This window comes from Myxocyprinus asiaticus, chromosome 29 (assembly GCF_019703515.2).
Source record: "Myxocyprinus asiaticus isolate MX2 ecotype Aquarium Trade chromosome 29, UBuf_Myxa_2, whole genome shotgun sequence".
NCBI classification, from domain to species: Eukaryota; Metazoa; Chordata; class Actinopteri; order Cypriniformes; family Catostomidae; genus Myxocyprinus; species Myxocyprinus asiaticus.
In genome coordinates, this window is record NC_059372.1 from 17,393,238 (window position 1) to 17,415,811 (window position 22,574).

Here is a 22,574-nt window from a genome sequence, read left to right on the forward strand (position 1 = left end):
GACGGGCACTTGAAAGTGAAAGCAATGATTGATCATGAAAACAATAATTGTGTGACTTTGATTTTTTTTTTCCCCAACTTCATTTAATTTTGTAAATTGTGATTGGTTATGGTGGAGTTTTGGGTGGTACCTTTGTGGTCTGATTGGTTGGAGTCAGGGAAGCAACTGCACACAGGCGGTATAATGGTTACTTTGAGTCTGGGGTAGCAACAGCATTCAACCCTCAGTTTGGGAAGTATTAAGGCCAAAGTATACTTCGGTTGTCGGCGTTGCTGATCGGAACGCACACAATATGTGAGACACTAATTTCATCAATCGCACAGTCTGCGAGGATCACACGCAGCCCAGATTTTCTCAACATGACGACCGTTTTCGTCTGTGCGCATCGTCGGCATCTGCGTCTGCCATTGACTGTACTAAAAGAGCATCACAAAGCAGTTGTAGTCTGCGTGCGTTGAACGCGTTCGTATTTGCTCGTGTTCAAAGAGTATACTTTGAAAGGCTGAGAGATGGAATACGTGTGAGGCGATCCAGAATGTGGAATAACAAAGTATACCAGCCTTTAAGGTGTGTACATAAAGGAGGCATTCTTTAGTTCAGAAATAGCTAGAAGGGGCACAACTTATGGAATGGAACAGAACCTTGTCTAAAAGTTGATCTTTTTAAGTGTTTGAAAGGAATGTTCCAGGTTCAATGCAATTAGCATTTGTGGCATAATGTTGATTACCACAAAATACTGGACTGGACTGGAGACCAAAAATTGCAGTAAACTTAAGACTCTTACTGGTGCTGTTCCTTGCTAAAGACATCTGTCTAATGCTTTTGTGCATAAACCAACATTTAAAAAAAACATTGTAGACATAAATCCCTTTGCAACAATGGTTTATTTGCGACAAAGTGGCAATAAATATGTGGTTATTTTGTAGAAAACAAAATATTTTGCAACAAATTATTGCCAGAATTTGTAACTCTTCACCCATTGTGGTCAGCCTGCAGCAAACCTTTGGCAACAATTGACAATTTGCCACAACTGGTAAAACTTCTATTGCAAACCTGTGGCAACAATTAAGAGATTGGTGCAAAGCTCATTGGAGTGGCATATTTGCAAAATGTTTGCCAGAACTCTAGATTTTTTTGAGGGTCGCTCCATTGCCCAACACTCCCCTCCTATCAAGTACTCAAGTAATCGGTTAATTTGTATCTGTTGAGTGAGTACTCGAGCAGTAAAATGACCACAATCTACATCCATAACATCAAAACACTCTTAAGAAGACAAACTGCCCCATCCCTCTATTCCTGGGCTAGTCAGTCACTTTTGTTGCAATGGGACCAGGCAAGGCTAAAGCCTCTCGTTGTTATGTTTTTGTTTGGATAGTTGCTAGGACAGCAGCATGTACATCCCATTTGTCAGTCACCAACCTCTTTTTTTTTTTTTTTTTTTCCTCCCATCCCAGCTAACTGACCTTACTACCCTGCGCTCTGCCAGTGGAATGTGTTTGTCTGGATCGAATCAAGGCCTGAACATGCTCTGAGGGGCTCTGCATTGGCAGCTGCCTTTCTGAAACCTATAAATATCCTACAGTATATTCCTGCGGTCCTGCAGCCTTATGGGCCAATTTTTCTGAGGCTTAGAGTTCTGACGGTGTGGAGCTGTTGAGATGAGGGCCCGGCTGAATGTGTGGGACTCTCCAAATACCAGACAAGCCTTTAGATTCCTGTTTGTTAAGACTGCAGGGATATGCAGCAACCTGCCGAGAGAGGGATGGACAGTATGTTAGATATCTGTCAAAGAATGTTGAACGTTTTTGTGTCAATCCATTATAATTATGTTATTATAGTTCTTGTTCAAAGTGTGCAAGCATGGCGCAAGCATACACTCATCTGAGTCTTTTATTGCTCATTTCACAGGCATTATATTCAATAAGAGAGCTAGAAAATGGCTTACCTTAAATCACTGTTTGACAAAAGTGATGATTATTGCTTTGTTTTTTGTAGTCTCTCATGCCTGTCTTCATTACAGTGTTGATAGAACACTTGAAGGCTGACTCAACCTCAGCCCCTTGATCATATGATATCTGATAATGGCTTGACACCATTAATAATAATTTTGTGCAGATGTTACGAACAGGTCAGCATTTCACTTCCCATAAAACATGATCACAGTTGGTGAGAATTTCAAACTACTCTGATGTTAATGAGATCCAGGTGTATGAGTGCTGGAGTGTTTCTGATCATGAAGTGCTTTCATGTTGCGCTTCAAATGTGTCTCTGAGCGACTGATAAATAATTTTATAACAAACTTTGTACAGTTTGTTACATTTTGGCCCAAAACTTACTCTACGCAGGTATGTAAATCCAAATGCTTCTAGGTTAACTAGCTCAAGTTCACGTGTTTTCACGTTCTGAAGTGTGACAAAACATAATTCCTAACTAGAGTTGCCAGAATGAACACGTTAACGCATGCGATTAATTAAAGTTTAACGTGTACATTTTTCGCGATTAACACATTTACAATTAATACAGCATAAACACTTGTGTGAAGACCTTTGTAATGTGTCCACCTGGAGTCATTCTATGAGCGGTACTGTGGTAATACTCCCCTATGAAAGAATCGCGGTGGTTGTTATCTCAGTAAATAAAAGAATCTCTTGCAGTGCTTCCCTGTCAGTGATAAAATGATGGAGAATGGAGTTCTTAGCGCTATTTAATGTACAAAACAAGCCTAGATGAGACCTAGCAAGTCAAGTCTTAACTACCACCAAAACGCAGAAAGAGACGTTTTTGTCTGGAAGCGCTTTACATGGTGAGTTCAAAGCTTGACGCTGCCGTTGATGCTCTGACGCGAACCATGAACGCGTTTCACGATTGCTGTAACAAAGCGGATAGCCACAGTCTACCGGCAGATTAATATTGCGGAGGATGAAAGTTTAAGAGATTTAATGCAATGAATATGCAACCTATGGGGATACTAGTCCTTTCAGTCAACCTAGTTAGTCAACCTCCCACTTACACTATGGGAAATATTTAATGTTACTCGAATTGGGCATATTTGGGCTTTGAATGCTACATGCACTACATCCCCACTTCTAAATCCGTAGTAGGATAAAATCTTTTTGTTTACATTTCCAAGAGGCCTTTTTTGTGGAAAAGAAAATCTAGTGAAAATTCTAATTTGTGTTTGTTTCGTCTATTCTGATGTTTTCTCTTTCTTTTTTACAGCTATTTTGAACCCCAAAAACCCAAAGGAATCGCCAAAATCCTTCAGCTTCGACTACTCCTATTGGTCTCACACCTCGGTAAGTCCTCTCGTATTCTCTCGCTTTCTCCTTCACTTGTTCCCTGTAATGCTGAGCTGGCTCTGTGGACAATAAAATGTGCATGTGGTCAGATTTACAGCAGTAATTAATCATCCTCTAAAAAAACTTCTTTTTTTTTTCTTTCTTTTTGTAATGTTTCTACTAGCCGGACGACCCCTGCTTTGCGTCACAGAACCTTGTATACAATGACATTGGGAAGGAGATGTTGCAGCATGCATTTGAGGGCTACAACGTCTGCATTTTCGCCTACGGCCAGACTGGAGCTGGCAAGTCCTACACCATGATGGGAAAGCAAGAAGAAGGACAGGAAGGCATCATCCCTCAGGTACATATTACGTATCACAACACTATATGGATCACCTTAATGGATCCCAATTAAAAGACATGCTTAAAAGCTCAGCAGTGACTGAGATGTTTGATCTCAAAGCAGACTTTGCCAGAAGACATTAAGGCATTAGTGCTCTGTCTTGCACATCCAGCAGGGATAGAGTTATTTGTATTCTGTATCGATCGCTCTCTCTCTCCTTCCTAATGTTCTCTTTTTGTCCCCCTCCCAGCTCTGTGAAGAACTCTTTGAGAAAATCAATGACAATAACAATGAGGAGATCTCTTACTCGGTGGAGGTGAGCTGCAGACACGCATCATGACTCCTCAGTCCATTCCTGTGACTCACTTCACACACTCTCCGTGATATTTTGAAATGCTGGTTTTGCTGTGTTACCTAAGCATTAAGCTCAGCAGGAGGGTGATGGGTTTCTATAGAGCCAACTCTGTGCAACAGCTCCAAGTGGTCAACGACTCTTGAGTTGGCAGTGTTATTAAATAAAGCAATAAGCCACAAGACTATGTGCATTACAGTTATTTTACCAGAATGACAATACCAAAGAAGACAATAGAGGGACAATTGAATATGTCTGTGACAGTACTGGAGATTGGGGATCTGGATTTCGTGGGTTATTAAAACTGAAAAATTGACCAGAATATTTTATATTTTGATAAGAAATGAGCACAATACATTGGGTTTTATTAATAATCCATAATTTTGTATCGTCATTATTTAGGTGGCTTACATGGAAATATACTGTGAGCGGGTTAGGGATCTTCTAAACCCTAAAAACAAAGGGAACCTGCGTGTTAGGGAACATCCTCTACTTGGGCCCTATGTAGAAGACCTCTCGAAACTGGCCGTCACCTCCTATACAGACATTGCTGACCTCATGGATGCTGGTAACAAAGCCAGGTGAGAGTAAATGAAAAGATCTTAATCATTTTGTTTTGTAGTGTTTTGTGTGGTTTTGATTTTGGTTTTGTTTTATGTTTTTTGTTTGTTTTTTTGTTTGGGTTTTTGTTTTTATTTATTTGTTTTATGTTTTTTGTTTTTGTTTGGTTTGATTTTTGTTTGGTTTTGTTTTGAGGACAGTAATTTTATCTCAAGTAAGCCACTGTCATAGTGTCATCAAATTTTAAATTGAATTTTGGACTTCAGGAATACTGTTGGTGACTGTAGACAGTGTTTGTTAAACGTCATATATTTAACCCTTAAATGCATATGAATTTCACCTTAACACACTTACATATTCGGGTCTTTAGAAACTCAGCACGTATATCTATCAAAAATGGATCCACAAAATGCCCAGATAGATTTTGTTATATTTTGATGTTTTAGAACAGGATTCATTACTTTCACACTGAAATTTCATGAGACATAACTAGCTGTCAAACACATATTGAGCTACACATAAAACATAATCTACTCATTAGATACACAAGTATTATCTCAGGCACTTATTGAGTCTAAATATATGCACAACTTACATCATTTCAGTAGTACACCCAAATGATAAGTCATATCATACTGTTCATGTGTTGTACTTGCTATAGTTTACTTCAATGTTGTTTCTTCATCAAATAGCAATGTCAAATATAAATCAAGTCAATCACTGAAAAAACAGCGCCTGAGTAAGAAATAGCATGTATATTATGTTTGTGTACACTCATGAAATGCAGATAATTCGCAATTTTTGCACAGAAAATCAACATAATGTAGTATTTATTTGTATGAATATAATACTAATTTCTCTTGTAATAAAGAAATGGATATCCTGTGGTAGTACATTTATATAGATATGAAAAACATTTATTTATAGAAGTGCAAAAAAAAAAACCACTTACATATTAAATATTATTAATTAATTTATTTATTTATTTTCAATTTTGGCATTTTTGTTTTTGTGTTATGCTATTTATGAGAGAGAGAGTGAGGAATACTAAAGAGGCAGTGCAAAGGTTGGGCTTTTTGTCAAGGGGGAAGTAGAGTTGTGGTTTTAGTTATATTTCCTTTGGTGATGCTCTGACTTAAAGTCATGTGTAAATGTGACTCTAGGGAGGGAGTAACACACTTCTAATCCTCCCATGCTGATACTCAGGGTTTATTTGTGGAGTATGTGACGTGTAAAGCTTGTTTCTCTGAGAATATATCCCACTCTGTGCCACATCCGGCACATGAGCTGTGTTGATGTCTTATTCCTGCACTTACTAGTAGACTCTTGGATTAATCTGCCTCTTACACTCTGCTGATAAGCATCCAAGGACCTGTTTTTAAATTCTAAAGTAATCTAGAAAACAAAACTAGAGTGCACTTTAGATAATCTCAAATCCACAAAATGCATCATTCAGGCTCTTTTCAAGTTTATTGAATTGCTTAGTGCAAACCCAAGTTTGCGTCCTAAATTTCTGAGTTTTCAGGTATCTCCACCGTCTGTTTGTTTACCTCTAATACATTCAAATATACCATTTGCCACTCATTTCCCACTGTGTGTTCTCAGAACTGTTGCTGCCACCAACATGAATGAGACGAGCAGCCGCTCCCATGCCGTCTTCACCATTGTTTTCACCCAGAGGAAGTACGACAGTGAGACAGACCTGTCCACAGAGAAGGTTGGACCTTCTTCACTAACTCACAGCCAGTATGACAGGTTGCAGAGTTCAGATTAGTCCTGTTACACCAAGTCAGCAAAAGTACCAAGCAAAAGAAAGAGACCCATCCCACTCATCCTGTTTGAACGAGGCTCATTGTCCAATCGCTGCAGACACAAACACAGCTCTATGAGATCCACGGAGACAATGGCTGTTGTACATAGCTACTACATTAGATTTTACTACACGGGTCTAGCCTCAGCCCTCTCTCTAATATTACTCATCCAGATTGGCAGCAGAACCACTGGCACAAACTCAAGGGCACAAAAAAGGCTTGAAAAGATCCTTTAGCACAGTTTTTACATGCATGAACCAATCATTTTTGCAGTACACACACATAAACAAAAAAAAAAAAAGATTAATCAATTTAATTCAGTGATGATCAATACCATTCTGATCATTTTAACAAACAGATGAGTTGGATGTTTTGTTTTGAACAGGTTAAAAACGATTGACTAAATTGTTACAATTTGTGTTGAATCACTCAAAAGTATTCCCTTTACTGCATTTTACATTTCATTTTTTGAAATAAACATTTTTTAGTAGTTAATTTAGATTTTGTCAAATTTTGTTGTTTATGGTTCCAACATGTCACCCACCTTTTTTCTCCTAAACAAAATTCTCCCTTGCAGTCGAGTTATTTACAAATGCTTTTCAAATCAGTTCGATCAAATCACAAAAATGGATCCATAAAAAATAAATAAATAAATAAATAAATTTGTGGGTCATTTATTACATGACTAAATTTTTTTTTTTGATGATTCGATCCTACTAGACATGAATCGTTTAACAGCATAAAATAAAAAGGCTGCTTTTATACGTATGCAAGGCAGAGATTTCTTTTGTCTCTTATTTCATTGTGTCTGAATGTGTCTGTGCTGTCTGGTTTCAGGTCAGCAAAATCAGCCTGGTGGATCTGGCAGGAAGTGAGCGTGCTGACTCAACAGGGGCTAAAGGAACCAGACTGAAGGTACAGACTAATTTTACTGCCTCTCTAAAGCTCCAACACCACCTGCCATATGTAGGAGTAACTGCTCTCTCCGTCACACCCCACAAATATTCTGGCAATATGACGTGCATGTCTAATCAGAAAACTCCCTTGTAGCATTACAGCCCTTTGTATTATCATTATCCACAAAGACTAAAGTCACTTTTTGTTTAGTGCATGCCATTAAAAAGAGATCACTAATGCATACATTAAAGACCACATGATGTCAAAATTAGACTTTGGTGACTTTTAGTCCAGGTCTATTAGTTTGGGAGACATATACACCGATAAGCCAAAACATTATGACCACCTGCGTAATATGCTGTTGGTCCTCCGTGTGCTGCCAAAACAGTGCCGACCCGCAGAGGCACGGACTCTACAAGACCCCTGATGGTGTCCTGTGTCTGGCATCAAGACATTAGCAGCAGATCCTTCTACTCCTGTAGGTTTCGAGGTGGAGCTGCAGTGGATCGGACTTGTTGAACCAGCACATCCCACAGATGCTCAATCGGATTTAGATCTGGGAAAATTGGAGGCTAGGGCAACACCTTGAACTCTTCATGTTCCTCAAATCACTCCAGAATTGATGGGTGCAGTGTGGCAGGGCGCATTATCCTGCTGAAAGAGTCCACTGCCATCAGGTAATTCCATTGTAATGAAAGGGTGTATCTGGTCTACAACGATGTTTAGGTTGGTGGCACGTGTCAAATTTACGTCCACATGAATGGCGGGACCCAGGGTTTCCCAGCAGAACATTGCCCAGAGCATCACACTACATCCACTGGCTTGTCGTCTTCCCACAGTGCATCCTGGTGCCATCACTTCCCCAGGTAAACAGTGCACAGGTACACGGCCATCCATGTGATGTAAAAGAAAACGGGACTCATCGGACCAGGCGACCTTCTTCCACTGCTCCAAGGTCCAGTTCCGATGCTCACTTGCCCATTGTAGGTGCTTTCAACAGTGGACAGGGGTCATCATGGGCACTCTGACCGCTCTGCATCTACACAGCCCCATACACAGCAAGATACGTTGCACTGTGTGTTGTGACACATTCCTTCCGTAACCATCATTAACATTTCTGTGACTTGTGCCACAGTAGACCTTCTGTCGGTTCAGACCAGTTGGGATAGCCTTTGTTGCCCTCATGCATCAATGAGCCTTGGGCGCCCAACACCCTGTCGCAGGTTTGTGGGTTGTCCCTCCTCGGACCACTGTCGGTAGGTACTCACCATTGCTGACCGGGAGTCCCCAACAAGCCTTGCCATTTCAGAGATGCTCTGACCCAGTCATCTCGCCATAACAATTTGGCCCTTGTTAAAGTCGCTCAGGTCTTTACTCCTGCCCATTTCTACTGCATTCAACACGTTGACTACGAGAACTGATTGTTCGCTTACCATCTAATCTACCCAGACCTTGACATGTGGCGTTGTTAGGAGGTGATCAAAGTTATTTGCTTCACCTGTGAGTAGTCAATGTTTTGGCTCATCAGTGTATATGCTAATATACTCCTTAAAGTTGACCAATTAATTTAGAGCATATGTACCCTTTCAAAATGTAGTTTTTCTCTTCCGAAAAAATGGACTAAAAATATTGATGACTCAACTTGCACTGTACAGACTTTTTCCAATCAAATGCTGTCTAGAATAAGAATGTTCTTCCTTTTAATGTCAAGCCATTACATCAGATCTTTAAACTGAAATCTTTTGTGAAATGTGATCAAGGATACTTTATTATAACAAAACATGCTTCTTTTGCATGTTTTTTCATCTTAGGAGGGAGCAAACATCAATAAATCTCTAACCACTCTTGGAAAGGTTATTTCAGCACTGGCCGAGGTGGTGAGTATCATTCATAATACATGTAAATCTGGCATGAGCTGTCTTTCTCTCTCTCCTGCCTGTTTGCCTGCATGTGTTCAGTGCTATAACTCAGTGTGCTGTCTGTCTTTCTCTCCTGACAATGCTTTCCTACTCAGGATAACTGTACCAGCAAGGTAATCTATCCCATGTGTTTGGTCACTAACTCCTCACACTAAACCAGTTTGTTTGATCTTCATGTAACCTTTGCCTAATCTGGTCTTTACACTTATTTCTGTCTTGATGTCTTATACATCAAGAGTTTTCCTCAACCTCTTCATCTTTACAGCAGTAATACTCAGTATTTTAAGTGCTGTATTCCAACATGTTTTACTGACTGTTTTGGAACAGAGCAAGAAGAAAAAGAAGACAGACTTCATTCCTTACAGAGACTCCGTGTTGACATGGCTGCTCAGAGAGAATCTAGGTATGAGAGTTGAAACAGAACATTTTTAAATGATCATAACTGAGTGCAAGTCCACTGATGAGTATGTAAGAGTAATCATGCATGAATATTATGAACCAGGAGTAAGACTGCATAAGCCTTTAAAATGAAACTGACTGTATTTAAAAATAATTCAACCACTTTCCTCCCACAGTATATAATATAATTGAGCTCTTAAATATTACTATCTTTGAACTGATTAAATTAAGTTTTTCTGTTGGGATGAAAACCAAGTAGCTATTAAATTAAAAACTCGTTCAGCTCATGGAGTGCAGCTGTTTGAGTTTAAATTTATGCTTGTCCTAAAAATTATTCCAGATATTTTAACGTGCTATGGAGGTTCTCTCCGTATGAAATAAATTGTTATTTGTAAGTATTTAGAGCTAACTGGGATAATTAAAAAAAATCAATGAAAACATTCTGTTTACTACAGTATGTGCTATAATCTCAGTGGCCAATCTCTGATCAGTGCTCCTATTGGAAGAATTTGTGTTACTTGGTTTTTCTAATTGTTTGTGTTCCGGTGGTTGTTTACCAGGAGGGAACTCGAGGACCGCTATGGTAGCCGCTCTGAGTCCTGCTGACATCAACTATGATGAAACTCTGAGCACACTCCGGTAATAATTTCCTACCTGCGCCCCACCAAACAGCATGACTTCCTGTCTTAGAATGTCTTTCCCACCAAGCTTGTTTGTTTTCTGAGGGAAGACTCTCCTGCTTTTAGGCCTGTCGCAATTATAAAATAATCATCAGATTGTGGTTATATTAGATAATGGCGATCATTTGAGAAAACCGCGATTATTGTGCACTTTAAATTTCAATCATATTTTTCTGTCCAAATAAGGGAATGAACGTTTGAGCGTTGTGAAAAGGTTCGCGCCAAACTCCTGCGAAAAAATAAACAAGAATTTTAGTGAACGCAAAGCGCTCCGGTTTCACTTTAATTTAACGATCGTATAATGGCAAATGTTATTTGTCGTTGTGGGTTCGTACACACAGTGGAGCCCTGTGTCTCACCTGAGATGATAGTCTAAAGAAACAAAATTTCCAAGGTCTTTCTTCATGTAAAATAAAGGTTTGTGGGTTTAATCGGAGAGCCTTAAAATAACATTTGAAAGTGAAGAAATTTGGATAGAAATATTTTACTAATAATATAATATAATAGCTATTCAGGTTGGCTGGGTTCCAACAACAACAGTGTAAACGCAAAAGTATTTTAAAACATTTTGATATTTAAAATTTCATAAGTTTTTAAAGCCTTAAAGGAAATCATGTAAAAGTAAAATATAAATAAATTTCTTCTTAAGGTTTATGAAGCACATATACACCTACGGGTGAAGTCAGAAATTTACATACATTTAGGTTGAAGTCATTAAAAGTCATTTTTTAACCACTCCATAGATTTAATATTAGCAAACTATAGTTTTGTGCATGACACAAGTAATTTTTCCAACAATTGTTTATAGACAGATTGTTTCACTTTTAATTGACTATCACAATTCCAGTGGGTCAGAAGTTTACATACACCAAGTGAACTGTGCCTTTAAGCAGCTTGAAAAATTCCAGAAAATGTCAAGCCTTTAGACAATTAGCCAATTAGCTCCTGATAGGAGGTGTACTGAATTGGAGGTGTATCTGTGGATGTATTTTAAGGCCTACCTTCAAACTCAGTGCCTCTTTTCTTGATATCATGGGAAAATCAAAGAAATCAGCTAATACCTCAGAAAAAAAATTGTGGACCTCCACAAGCCTGGTTCATCCTTGGGAGCAATTTCGAAATGCCTGAAAGTACCACGTTCATCTGTACAAAAAATAGTACGCAAGTATAAACACCATGGGACTATGCAGCCTCAGGAAGGATACGCATTCTGTCTTCTAGAGATGAACATAGTTTTGTGCGAAAAGTGCAAATCAATCCCAGAACAACAGCAAAGGACATTGTGAAGATGCTGGAGGAAACAGGTAGACAAGTATCTATATCCACAGTAAAACGAGTCCTATATCGACCTGAAGGAAGGAAGAAGCCGCTGCTCTAAAACCGCCATTAAAAAAGCCAGACTACAGTTTGCAAGTGCACACGGGGACAAAGATCTTACTTTTAGGAGAAATGTCCTCTGGTCTGATGAAACAAAAATTGAACTGTTTGGCCATTATGACCATCGTTATGTTTGGAGGAAAAAGGTTGAGGCTTGCAAGCCGAAGAACACCATCCCAACCGTGAAGCATTGGGGTGGCAGCATCATGTTGTGGGGGTGCTTTGCTGCAGGAGGGACTGGTGCACTTCACAAAATAGATGGCATCATGAAGGAAAATTATGTGGATATATTGAAGCAACATCTCAAGACATCAGCCAGGACGTTAAGCTTGGTCGCAAATGGGTCTTCCAAATGGACAATGACCACAAGCATACCTCCAAAGTTGTGGCAAAATGGCTTAAGGACAACAAAGTCAAGGTATTGGAGTGGCCGTCACAAAGCCCTGACCTCAATGTGATAGAAAATGTGTGGGCAGAACTGAAAAAGTGTGTGCGAGCAAGGAGGCCAACAAACCTGACTCAGTTACACCAGTTCTGTCTTGAGGAATGGGCCAAAATTCCAGCAACTTATTGTGAGAAGCTTGTGGAAGGCTACCCAAAAAGTTTGACCTATATTAAACAATTTAAATGCAATGATACCAAATATTTACAAAGTGTATGTAAACTTCTGACCCACTGGGAATGTGATGAAAGAAATAAAAGCTGAAATAAATAATTCTGTTTACTATTATTCTGACATTTCACATTTTTAAAATAACTGACCTAAGACAGGGAATGTTTTCTACGATTAAATGTCAGGAATTGTGAAAAACTGAGTTTAAATGTATTTGGCTAAGGTAAACTTCTGACTTCAACTGTATGACAAAAGCATGACAATTTGTATGACAATTAATCTTCATAATTGTGAAAGCCCTAAAAATGGACAATTAATCATCATGATACTGAGAACCCTAACACAAACAGTAATCATAATCACAATTATTTGTTTGACCACTAATCGTCAGCCAAATTTCATAATCGTGACAGCTCTACCTACTTAAATATAAAAATACTTCTTTGATATCAGCGGCTATTTTGTAAAGCAGTTTGGTGAATTCTCTTTGTTCATACAGATATGCAGACAGAGCCAAGCAGATCAAGTGCAATGCTGTCATCAATGAGGACCCCAATGCCAAGCTGGTACGAGAGCTGAAGGACGAGGTGTTGCGTCTGAAGGAACTGCTCCAAGCCCAGGGACTAGGGGACATCTTGGACAGTAAGTCAAGCCCCCCCCCCCTCCCATGGCCACAACCATACAAACCCAATAGAGGGTTAGCATGGTCATGGAGAACTTGGAAATATCAAGGAAATTAAAAATTGTGACTTTTGGGCCTGGAAAAGTCATGGCAATTAACAAAGTAATACAAGTCATGGGCATTTTTTTGTAGTGAATATTCAGTAACTTTTTCTAATAATGCATAGCTCTAAAATATTTTGTTGGCTAGAAATTGCTTTTTTTGAGTACAGTCTCTAAAAATGATTTATAAAAGTCCTAATCTAGTAACCATGAATTACTGGAAAAGTAACGGAAATTCATTGGCAAATAGAAGATCATTCACTGTGCTCATAAGTGGCAAATTCTTCAGCTCCGATGTAATGGCTTAATTTCGCTCAGCCTGCATTGTCTTAATGTTGTTCTATCTAAGTCTTCATGGGGTGTTTAACTCTCTCATTTATCCATTTCATTAAAGGAAGAGTTCACCCAAAAATGAAAATTCTCTCATTGTTCACTTACCCTGATGCCATCCCAAAGAAAAACGAACGCCACGCGAGAGTTCGCCCATTTCAAACTGCATCAGAGCCTTGGATGGAAGCGCCGATTTAAAGTTAAAAACGTTTTCATTATCAACTTGTTTCTTACATAAACCTATCGATTCGCTTCAAAAGACATTCTTTGATTGACTTTTATGCTGCCTAAATGTGACTTTCGGACCGTCAAAGTGCTGGCACCTGTGTACATCCATTATAAGGACCTGACAGAGCTCTATCTTCTAAACATCTTAATTTGTGTTCTGCTGAAGAAAGACAGTCATACACATCTGGGATGGCATAAGGGTAAGTAAATAATGTGAGAATTGTCATTTTTGGGATTTACTGTACAATAATGACACTTAGTTGAGTTTCAAATTACATTCAATTTACCTTAGACAAGACTACTCTCTATGGCCACATCCACACTAATCCATCTGAAAACTCTGTTTTCATTTCCAAACATAATTTTTTTCCAAAGTATGCAGGACTAGAAAACATTTTTGAAAGTCTCAGTTTCCAGTGGAGAAAAAGGATGTTCCATTGTGGATGAGAGAGAGACGTACACTTGGCAAAACCAGTGTGCTTTCAAACAAAAACGTATTAGTGTGGACGTGGCCCATGTCACATACCAACAAGTAGAGAATACAGTTTTACTTGATGCTTGTAAGAATTGACTTAATACTATTATATATCAACTTTAACAGCACATCTGCATGTCATTTGTTGTGTAAAGTCATTCATGTTTGTTTTTACTATATCTTGTCTAGTTTAATCTAACTGCCTCCCTCAGCCATTCCTCTACTAGTCCTCTCAACTCTCAACCTTTTCCTGTTCTTCCTGTTTCCCTTCAGTCGATCCAATGGGGGATGATTGCCTTGGAAGTGGAAGTAAATGTGTGTATACGCGTAATGGGGCCTCATCCTCACACTTTCCCCCTCTCGCTACCAGTAGTTTATTCATTGCTTCTGGCCTGCTCTGGAATACAAACCTTTCGGCTTTGCATGCCTCAGTTTTTCTTTCTGCCAAAAAGCTTGAGTTACAAGGTATCCCAGACAATTGAGGGATACAAATAGCATGGGGTGGGTGGGGTTGGTAAGCATGCCGCTAGTGGGCTTTGTGCTTGCACTTCATTTGATTTGATAGACAGAATCGGATGGTGCAGTCTTAATGGCAGGCTTTACTCCAGATTCGCCCAACCCCTCCCCCCACAGTGCGATTAGATCTGATCTGGAAGTACTTAATGTCACTCATTTTATCAGATTATGTTTTGCCCTGCAAATTTCTTTGTCTCTTGTATAGAGTGCAAGAGTTACTGACCATTTTTTTTTTTTTTTCAGCGCCCATTCATTTTCTCCATAGGGATTTCAAAGAATCCTTCAATAAGGAGCTTTAAACCATCAACCAGCTCCGAGACAACTCTTGACATTGGAAACTGTAATTTGAAGCAAAAAAGTACTAGAAATTTTCAAAAAAGACAAAAGTAAAAAGACACATTTCTTTTGAGGCAATAAACTTCTTATCCCATGTGGCATTGCTAATGACATAATCAAATCAAAATGACAGTACAATATTTAACTATTGACTTATTGAAAAATATATGTCTATTTTTATACAAGTATGTTTATATATCAGTGTTTAAGCTGTGATTTCCATAACATCAACTTCTCTGATTGGTGGATCTCTCTTTAGGATTGTGGGTAGTGTAGTTCCTTAATGGCAATTTGAAGAACTAATCTGCACATTTGTTTATTATTTTTTATTTTTTACAAAAATTAAGTTGAAATTATACTTGGATCCTAGAGAAGCATATATCATCCCTTAACAACCTCAAAGCTCATTGAAGGTCTATATTTAAAGGTTTATGCGGTATGGCTAAAAATTAATTTCTCTATGGAGAAAATGAATGGGATTTAGACTTCCAAAACCTGACTGTTGCGCTCTGCTGGAACGCCTCTCCATTGCCTTGGCTCTCTCTTTATTTCCTTACCAGTGAAGGCTTTGTTGTGTCATTTAACTATTCATTGCAGATCACAGTTTTCAAGATGTTAGAACACTACTGTGTTCACAAACTGAAGCATTGAGCTATCAAAGAAAAGGTGCATGTTTTCATTATCTTATGTTTGCGGAATAGAGGATTGCAGTGGTAGTGAGTTGCTGTGTAGTTTAAAAATACCATGGTGTCCTCTAGCTATAGGATTTCCATATCGCTTTAGACTCTTTTTGCCCTTCCGAGTGCATCTGTACCCTCTCCCCTCACTGTCCTCTGTATCCACTCACGCACATACTATATTCCTCTTTTAAAGCTGCAAAACCAAAAACCATCCCCAAATCAAAGCACAGCCAGCTGTTTGATTTTATATCTGTCTGGGAGTTCTTGATACACACAGAAAGACAAACACACACTATGCACACCGCTACAACCACCTGGCACTGGAAAAATGAAATTTTAAACTCGACTGAAATGCTTGCCATGGTCTGTGTGGTAGCAGCCTTAATCGCATCTCCTAAGCGCATGATGTCAATAGTAATGTAATGCAGTGCTGCTATGCCGCCATATTGGCCTAGTTGCTTCAAGTGAGTTTTTTTTTTTTAGATAAATGAAGTGGAAGCAAAACCAATAGAGTGAATATATGGCAGAAAGCTCGACTGAGCTGCGATAAACTCCCTGGGAGAGGTTTCGTAAGCACAGTCCCAGTCACCATAGCTGTTCTGAAGGATATTTTGAGGAGCTATGTGACTGTGATGCCAAATACTGAGAGCATCATGACTTTAAGAATGATCCGCTGTGTGGATAAGACATATTATGGCTCATATCTGCAGCATGTTTTCATACAGCTCTTCCAAACCCCCAAGTTCCCCCACTTTGTGACCTCTTTGCAATTCCCCCATCTCTTCTCTCTCATCTGAGAAGGTATGTCAGTTTTCACCCAGGTCAGAATAAAGGCAAGGCAAGTTTATTTATATACACAGTGGCAATTCAAAGTGCTTTACAAATATATATATATTTTTTTCCTCCCCTTTTCTCCCCAATTTGGAATGCCCAATTCCCAATGCGCTCTAAGTCCTCGTGGTGGTGTATTGACTCGCCTCAATCCAGGTGGTGGAGGACGAATCTCAGTTGCCTCCGCGTCTGAGATCGACAACCCGTGCATCTTATCACGTGGCTTGTTGAGCGCGTTACCGCGGAGACATAGCGTGTGTGGAGGCTTCATGCTATTCTCCGTGGCATCCACGCACAACTCACCACGCGCCCCACCGAGAGCGAGAACCACATTATAGTGACCACGAGGAGGTTACCCCATGTGACTCTACCCACCCTAGCAACCGGGCCAATTTGATTGCTTAGGAAACCTGGCTGGAGTCACTCAGTATGCCCTGGATTCAAAATTTGCGACACCAGAGGTGGTAGTCAGCGTCTTTACTTGCTGAGCTACCCAGGCCCCCTATAAATAATTTAAGAAAATACAAGATACATAAAAAAAAAAAAAAAAAAATTAAGAACATGAAATAAGAATAAAAAGTAATAGTACAATTTGTATTTTAAATACCTAAACTGCATTGCATATTATTAAAAAAAAACAGTCACTCATTGCCATATTAAAGGGGTCAAGAAGTGCTATTTGTTTTTTTGTTTTTTTATCATTTTAGTATCTTCCCTGAGGTCCACTGATAATGTTATGAACGTTTTTTTTTTTTTTTTTTTTTAGTAATATTTGATCATTTTCTACCCTATTTTTGGCCCTCTGTCTGAAACACTCTGTTTTGGCCTAAGTGCCTCCTTAAAACTTCAATGTAAATGCCCACTGTTCTGATTGGCTAACATCATGCAGCCCCTCAAATTCAGCAAACTCAATAGGAAGAGCATAATAAAACAAAATTTCAAGGTTTACACATAACACACATCCAACACATTGCATCTGAATATATTCAGCTGTTTATCTCAAGCACAACTTTTAACACACAGCACCATAAACTATCAAACAGTCATGACATTTAAAATATTCATGAATTAAATGGTTTACTTAAATTTTTGAAGTGTTTTTAACTGCCCCTTCCTTCAAAAACAGTTCCTTTGCAAAGCTTGAATCATGTTTTGTCTGTTCACAAGCAATCCATGCTGACATGAGCTGGAAAAAAACCCCCGCATATACATAGTCCAAAGAACGGTGAAATTATGCACATACATACTGAAGGCGCACTGAGCTGGAAGCACACCGAAACGGTCGTAATTTTCGTAATTGCTATCAACGCATTTACCGTTAATAAAGCATAACTAGCATATACACTGGTCGGAGTGGGGCGGAACATTTGCAATGTGTCCGTCCAGAGTCATTACACTGGCGCACACACCACAAACACGCACAACAGCCGTGTAAGTGATCTGAAAAGTAAGTTGTGTCTTAACGCTATTTGTTGTACAAAACAAGCCCAGGTGGAACTTGTTATAGAAATCAAGTACTTTGCAGCCTCTGTAATACACAATTTAATTACCACAAAATCATGTCAACATTTGCACGTGTTTTTCATGTGGAGTTCAAAGCAACGCTTGGCGCTGATGCCCCGACGCAAATCCTGATTCGGTTTTACGACTGCTGTAGCAAAGCCGATAACCACTTAAAGCACTTCCAAAATCTGCAATTAATTGTGATTAATTATAAAAAAATAATATATATATATATATATATATATATATATATATATATATATATATATATATATATATATATATTTTTTTTTTTAATTACATTTTAATTGTCTGGCAACACTAGTAAATATAGATATATTATTTATGTATGTATATAAGTATTTTTTCTTGTTCCATTTTTCTCACTTATTTAAAACTAAATTCAATGAGGTCTGTGCTTAAAAAAAAAAAAAAAGCCAAAAATCTGCCAATGGATAAAATGGTTAATTCACAAATAATATGTCAATTAAACTTCTTTTTTTTTTTTTTTTATTCAGTTTTTGGCTAATGGGGTGCAATGATTAGTCAACCTTTTCTGTTAGGTTCTTCACCATTTTAAATCACATTTTAGCTTTCTTGCAGTTCTCTTCAATAGTCCTGATGCGACAATTAATTGTTAGAAGTACAAATACTCCATGTAGTCTCTCAATTAATATCATAAAAATTGCATGTATAACAGGTTTACAAGAATTAAAGTAGTTTTAGATTTAAGGATAGCTTGTCACTCAAATACTCGGCTGAAAATTCTCGGGGTCGTTTTTTGTTTTAGTTTTTTACTGGAAAACAATACAAAGATACTGATTAAAAATAGGATTTTTTTGCAGAAGATAAACATGCTTTGAATGACCTGAGGTGAAAACTCCCACCCTATGTATCTAAATGTCTGACTGGTATGTTTGTTGTAATCCTTCTTAATGTGAACTGTGTCTAACATTGGTCTTTCCTCCTCTTTGTCCTTTTCTTTCTTTCTCTCTTTCTTTTTCCTGTCTTCTCTCTTTTGCATTTCTGTCTCCACCATTTTCACTTCTCCTTCTCCTTGTGTCGTCTGTCTCTCCTTTGTGGCTCAGACCTGAAAGATATAACCAACAATAAGAATAGATTCTTGATAGCATCAGAGAACCAACGGCCTGGCCATTTCTCCACAGCACCTATGGGCTGCCTGACAGCCTCTCCGTCTTCAGGCTCTCTGTGCAGCCAGGCAATGCTGCAGTCTGTGTCCAGCATCCAAGAACGTATCATGTCCACGCCGGGCGGAGAAGAGGCCATCGAGAGGCTGAAGGTACATCAACATGCATGTTCAAAGCAAGAAGAGTCAAGGGCTTAAATGAATAACTATTTCCTGGCATGACAGATGTTTCCTCTTGAATTAATCAAGACGAGTGATTAATAATTATGACTAATTGGTGCTTCAGGCACCTGGTGACCTTTTGTAGTGTCTTGATTTGCATATGTATGTTCTATTCTGGATTGCCATGGAAACCCAAAAGACCATTTCTTGGACTGTGTTGTTATGCTTTAGTTCTGACAGACTGTGTCTTGTACACCAGCTGTCCTTAAAGCACACCTTAGCACCATATACTGAGAAATGTCATGGTTCTTGATACCAATTTCAATTCCAAAACAAATATGATAATGAACACACTCCCTTTTTAATAATTTTTTTTAATTTTTTTTATATAAAATATATATATTTACCGGTCAGCCACAACATTAAAACCACCTGCCTAATATTGTGTAGGTCCCCCTCCTGCTGCCAAAACAGCGCCAACCCACATCTCAGAATAGCATTCTGAGATGATATTCTTCTCACCACAATTGTACAGAGCGGTTATCTGAGTTACCGTAGACTTTGTCAGTTTGAACCAGTCTGGCCATTCTCTGTTGACCTCTCTCATCAACAAGGCATTTCCGTCCACAGAACTGCCCCTCACTGGATGTTTTTTGTTTTTGACACCATTCTGAGTAAATTCTAGAGACTGTTGTGTGTGAAAATCCCAGGAGATCAGCAGTTACAGAAATATTCAAACCAGCCTATCTGGCACCAACGATCATGCCACGGTCCAAATCACTGAGATAAAATTTTTTCCCCATTCTGATGGTTGATGTGAACATTAACTGAAGCTCCTGACCCGTATCTGCCTGATTTTATGCACTGCACTGCTGCCACACGATTGGCTGATTAGATAATCGCATGGATGATTGTTGGTGCCAGACGGGCTGGTTTGAGTATTTCTGTAACTGCTGATCTCCTGGGATTTTCATCTAGAGTCTAGAATTTACTCAGAATGGTGCCAAAAACAAAAAACATCCAGTGAGGGGCAGTTCTGTGGACGGAAATGCCTTGTTGATGAGAGAGGTCAACAGAGAATGGCCAGACTGGTTCGAACTGACAAAGTCTACGGTGACTCAGACAACCGCTCTGTACAATTGTGGTGAGAAGAATATCATCTTAGAATATAATCTGGTATTTCTGCATTTGACATGACAGAAAACCCACAGCAAAGCACTGTTGCTCATTTAAGGGTCTGAGAGAGGGTGGAAAATGGCCATGGTTTTATGCACAAAATTCTTGACAAATTATAAATGATTTATTAAATGTGAAATTTTTGTATTGTATTACAAAATGACAGTGTTATTTTACAACAAAAGACTGGCAGTGAATATTTTCTCTTCCTTCAAATTTGGCAAAAGAGGGCTAATACAATTTTTTCCATTTAAAGGTGAACTAAAATTCCTTTCTTGATGAGAGAATGAAAGATTGTCTTGTCATAGTTTCCCACCCACCAGTCACTTGATGTCATCCACTCTCTCAGCAAACATTTGAGATGGTTAGTGTGCAATAGAGGGAAAATATACGTGGCTAGAGCTTCCAGCTATTAGTTTCCATGGTTACTGCAGTGGTTCGCACGAGTGACGTCAAACTCCGACGCAGTTCGGAAGGAAATTAGACAGAAATAGACCTGTTCTTTGTGGATTAGCCAGAATATGGACATATAGTAATAAATGAGAGCATCCTCAACCCCAGTCAGTAACATTATGAGAAGACCGTTTGTCCTTTGTGATTCACATGGAAACCAGTCACTTCAAGATGTTTATCTGATTGCCCTGCATGCAAACCATTTCCTTCTTGGGGAAATGTGTTTCATCCATACATGTTGTATGTCAAGGGTAAGCATTATTTACTAGCTTTATACAGTATGATATTATGTCTACATTTACACACTTAATACGATGATAATCCAGTTTTACATGCACAATCAACGTGTAGGTTTTAAACAGTGTCAAATGTCATATATGGTTAGGAATAGTTTACAAAAAAATTACAATTCTCTCACCTCATGTTGTTCACTACCTATATGACTTTCTTCCATGGAACACAAAAGGAGATGTTAGGCAGAATGTTAGCCTCAGTCACCATTCACTTTCATTCATCTTTTTTTCCCCTATACAATGTAAGTAAATTGTGACTGAGGGTAATATTCAGCCTCACATCTCCTTTTGTCGTGGGTGACCTCTTTTCTAAATTTTTCCTATTACCCCAGTTTCACCTATACCAGCGTTTAAGCAACTTATTCAATGTGTGCATGTCTGTTTACATTTTGACATCAAAACGGGAGGAAAAAAACAACGATTTCAACGCGACCTTCTTGCATTGTCATGTTTTTAATAGTTTCAGTATTTTGTTCTACACTTTAATACACAAATTATTTTCTGCTTCAGTCTTCTATAGTGATCTGTGTGTTTATCAGAGAAATAAACGGACAGGTTTAAAGTTGAAGAGATCTACTAGTGTTGCTTTAGAGGAGCAGATGGCTGGGGTGTTAACCCTTTAGGAAGGATTTAGGGGGTGCTTCCTGTACCTCAGGCCAGATGGTTCTGCTCTTCCTCTCAGCCAAGGACAATGAGGGCCAGACACAATAGAGGAAAGTAGTATTTAGCTTCCCATATTGAACTGATTACTGGCCTTTACCAGACATCAGTCTGTGGCCCCAGGTTAATGATCTGATCAAATTTCGGTTTCTCTATGACCCTGAAATGTATGACTTTCCCACTATTTGCTGCTTGTGTTTCAACATGTAGCAAGATGAGCTGAGAGCATAATAATCCACTTAGTAATAAGTAGTGGCTGTAAAAAGTAGTGTTTCATTTCTAAAAATATGCTGTATACAAAAATCCTTTATTTTCCTGTTTGCCATCTACAGTATTCCAAGTAGTCATGCCAAGACTATTTATCTATTTTAGAAATATATTTCTGAATTACAATTTGAAATATGCTCACCCTCCTGTCTGTTTTCCTGCAGGAGTCAGAAAAGATCATAGCCGAGCTGAATGAGACCTGGGAGGAGAAGCTGAGGAAGACTGAGGCCATCCGTATGGAGAGGTCAGTGAGGGCTTAGGTGCCATCTGGCTCCCTTCCTATTGTTCCTGTGCCCATACCCATCATGCCTGTGTTTGCTACAGTATGTGCTTGCTCAGCTGGTGCCAGTCTGTACCAGATTCAAGAAGCTGTCAAATATCACACAGCACACTAACAACTCCTCAATCAAATACACATTCATATCACATTAGATAACATTCTCAGACACACATTCATCATACCACATCACCTCCTCAGGGCTTGTCATACAAGTAGTTTTCCCCAAAAATTAAAGCAATAGTTCACCCAAAAATGAAAATTGTCATTTACTCACCCTCATA

At 38.8% G+C, this 22,574-nt stretch overlaps 1 protein-coding gene across 8 annotated transcripts in view; it reads left to right on the plus strand.

The window, feature by feature from the left end:
- The window catches only part of kif1b (kinesin family member 1B), a 117,601-nt gene that overhangs the window by 39,247 nt on the left and 55,780 nt on the right, over positions 1 to 22,574 (plus strand). For 3 of the 8 annotated variants that reach the window (XM_051662150.1, XM_051662152.1, XM_051662153.1), the window contains exons 3-16: positions 3,220 to 3,296; positions 3,463 to 3,642; positions 3,875 to 3,940; positions 4,379 to 4,557; positions 6,143 to 6,254; positions 7,186 to 7,263; positions 9,057 to 9,122; positions 9,260 to 9,277; positions 9,492 to 9,567; positions 10,124 to 10,202; positions 12,733 to 12,875; positions 14,263 to 14,304; positions 18,944 to 19,155; positions 22,178 to 22,257. In XM_051662150.1, the coding sequence (XP_051518110.1) occupies positions 3,220 to 3,296; positions 3,463 to 3,642; positions 3,875 to 3,940; positions 4,379 to 4,557; positions 6,143 to 6,254; positions 7,186 to 7,263; positions 9,057 to 9,122; positions 9,260 to 9,277; positions 9,492 to 9,567; positions 10,124 to 10,202; positions 12,733 to 12,875; positions 14,263 to 14,304; positions 18,944 to 19,155; positions 22,178 to 22,257 (1,408 nt within the window). The remainder of the gene's footprint in view (positions 1 to 3,219; positions 3,297 to 3,462; positions 3,643 to 3,874; positions 3,941 to 4,378; positions 4,558 to 6,142; positions 6,255 to 7,185; positions 7,264 to 9,056; positions 9,123 to 9,259; positions 9,278 to 9,491; positions 9,568 to 10,123; positions 10,203 to 12,732; positions 12,876 to 14,262; positions 14,305 to 18,943; positions 19,156 to 22,177; positions 22,258 to 22,574) is intronic. The other 5 variants (XM_051662154.1, XM_051662155.1, XM_051662157.1 and 2 more) reach the window with 3 other exon arrangements.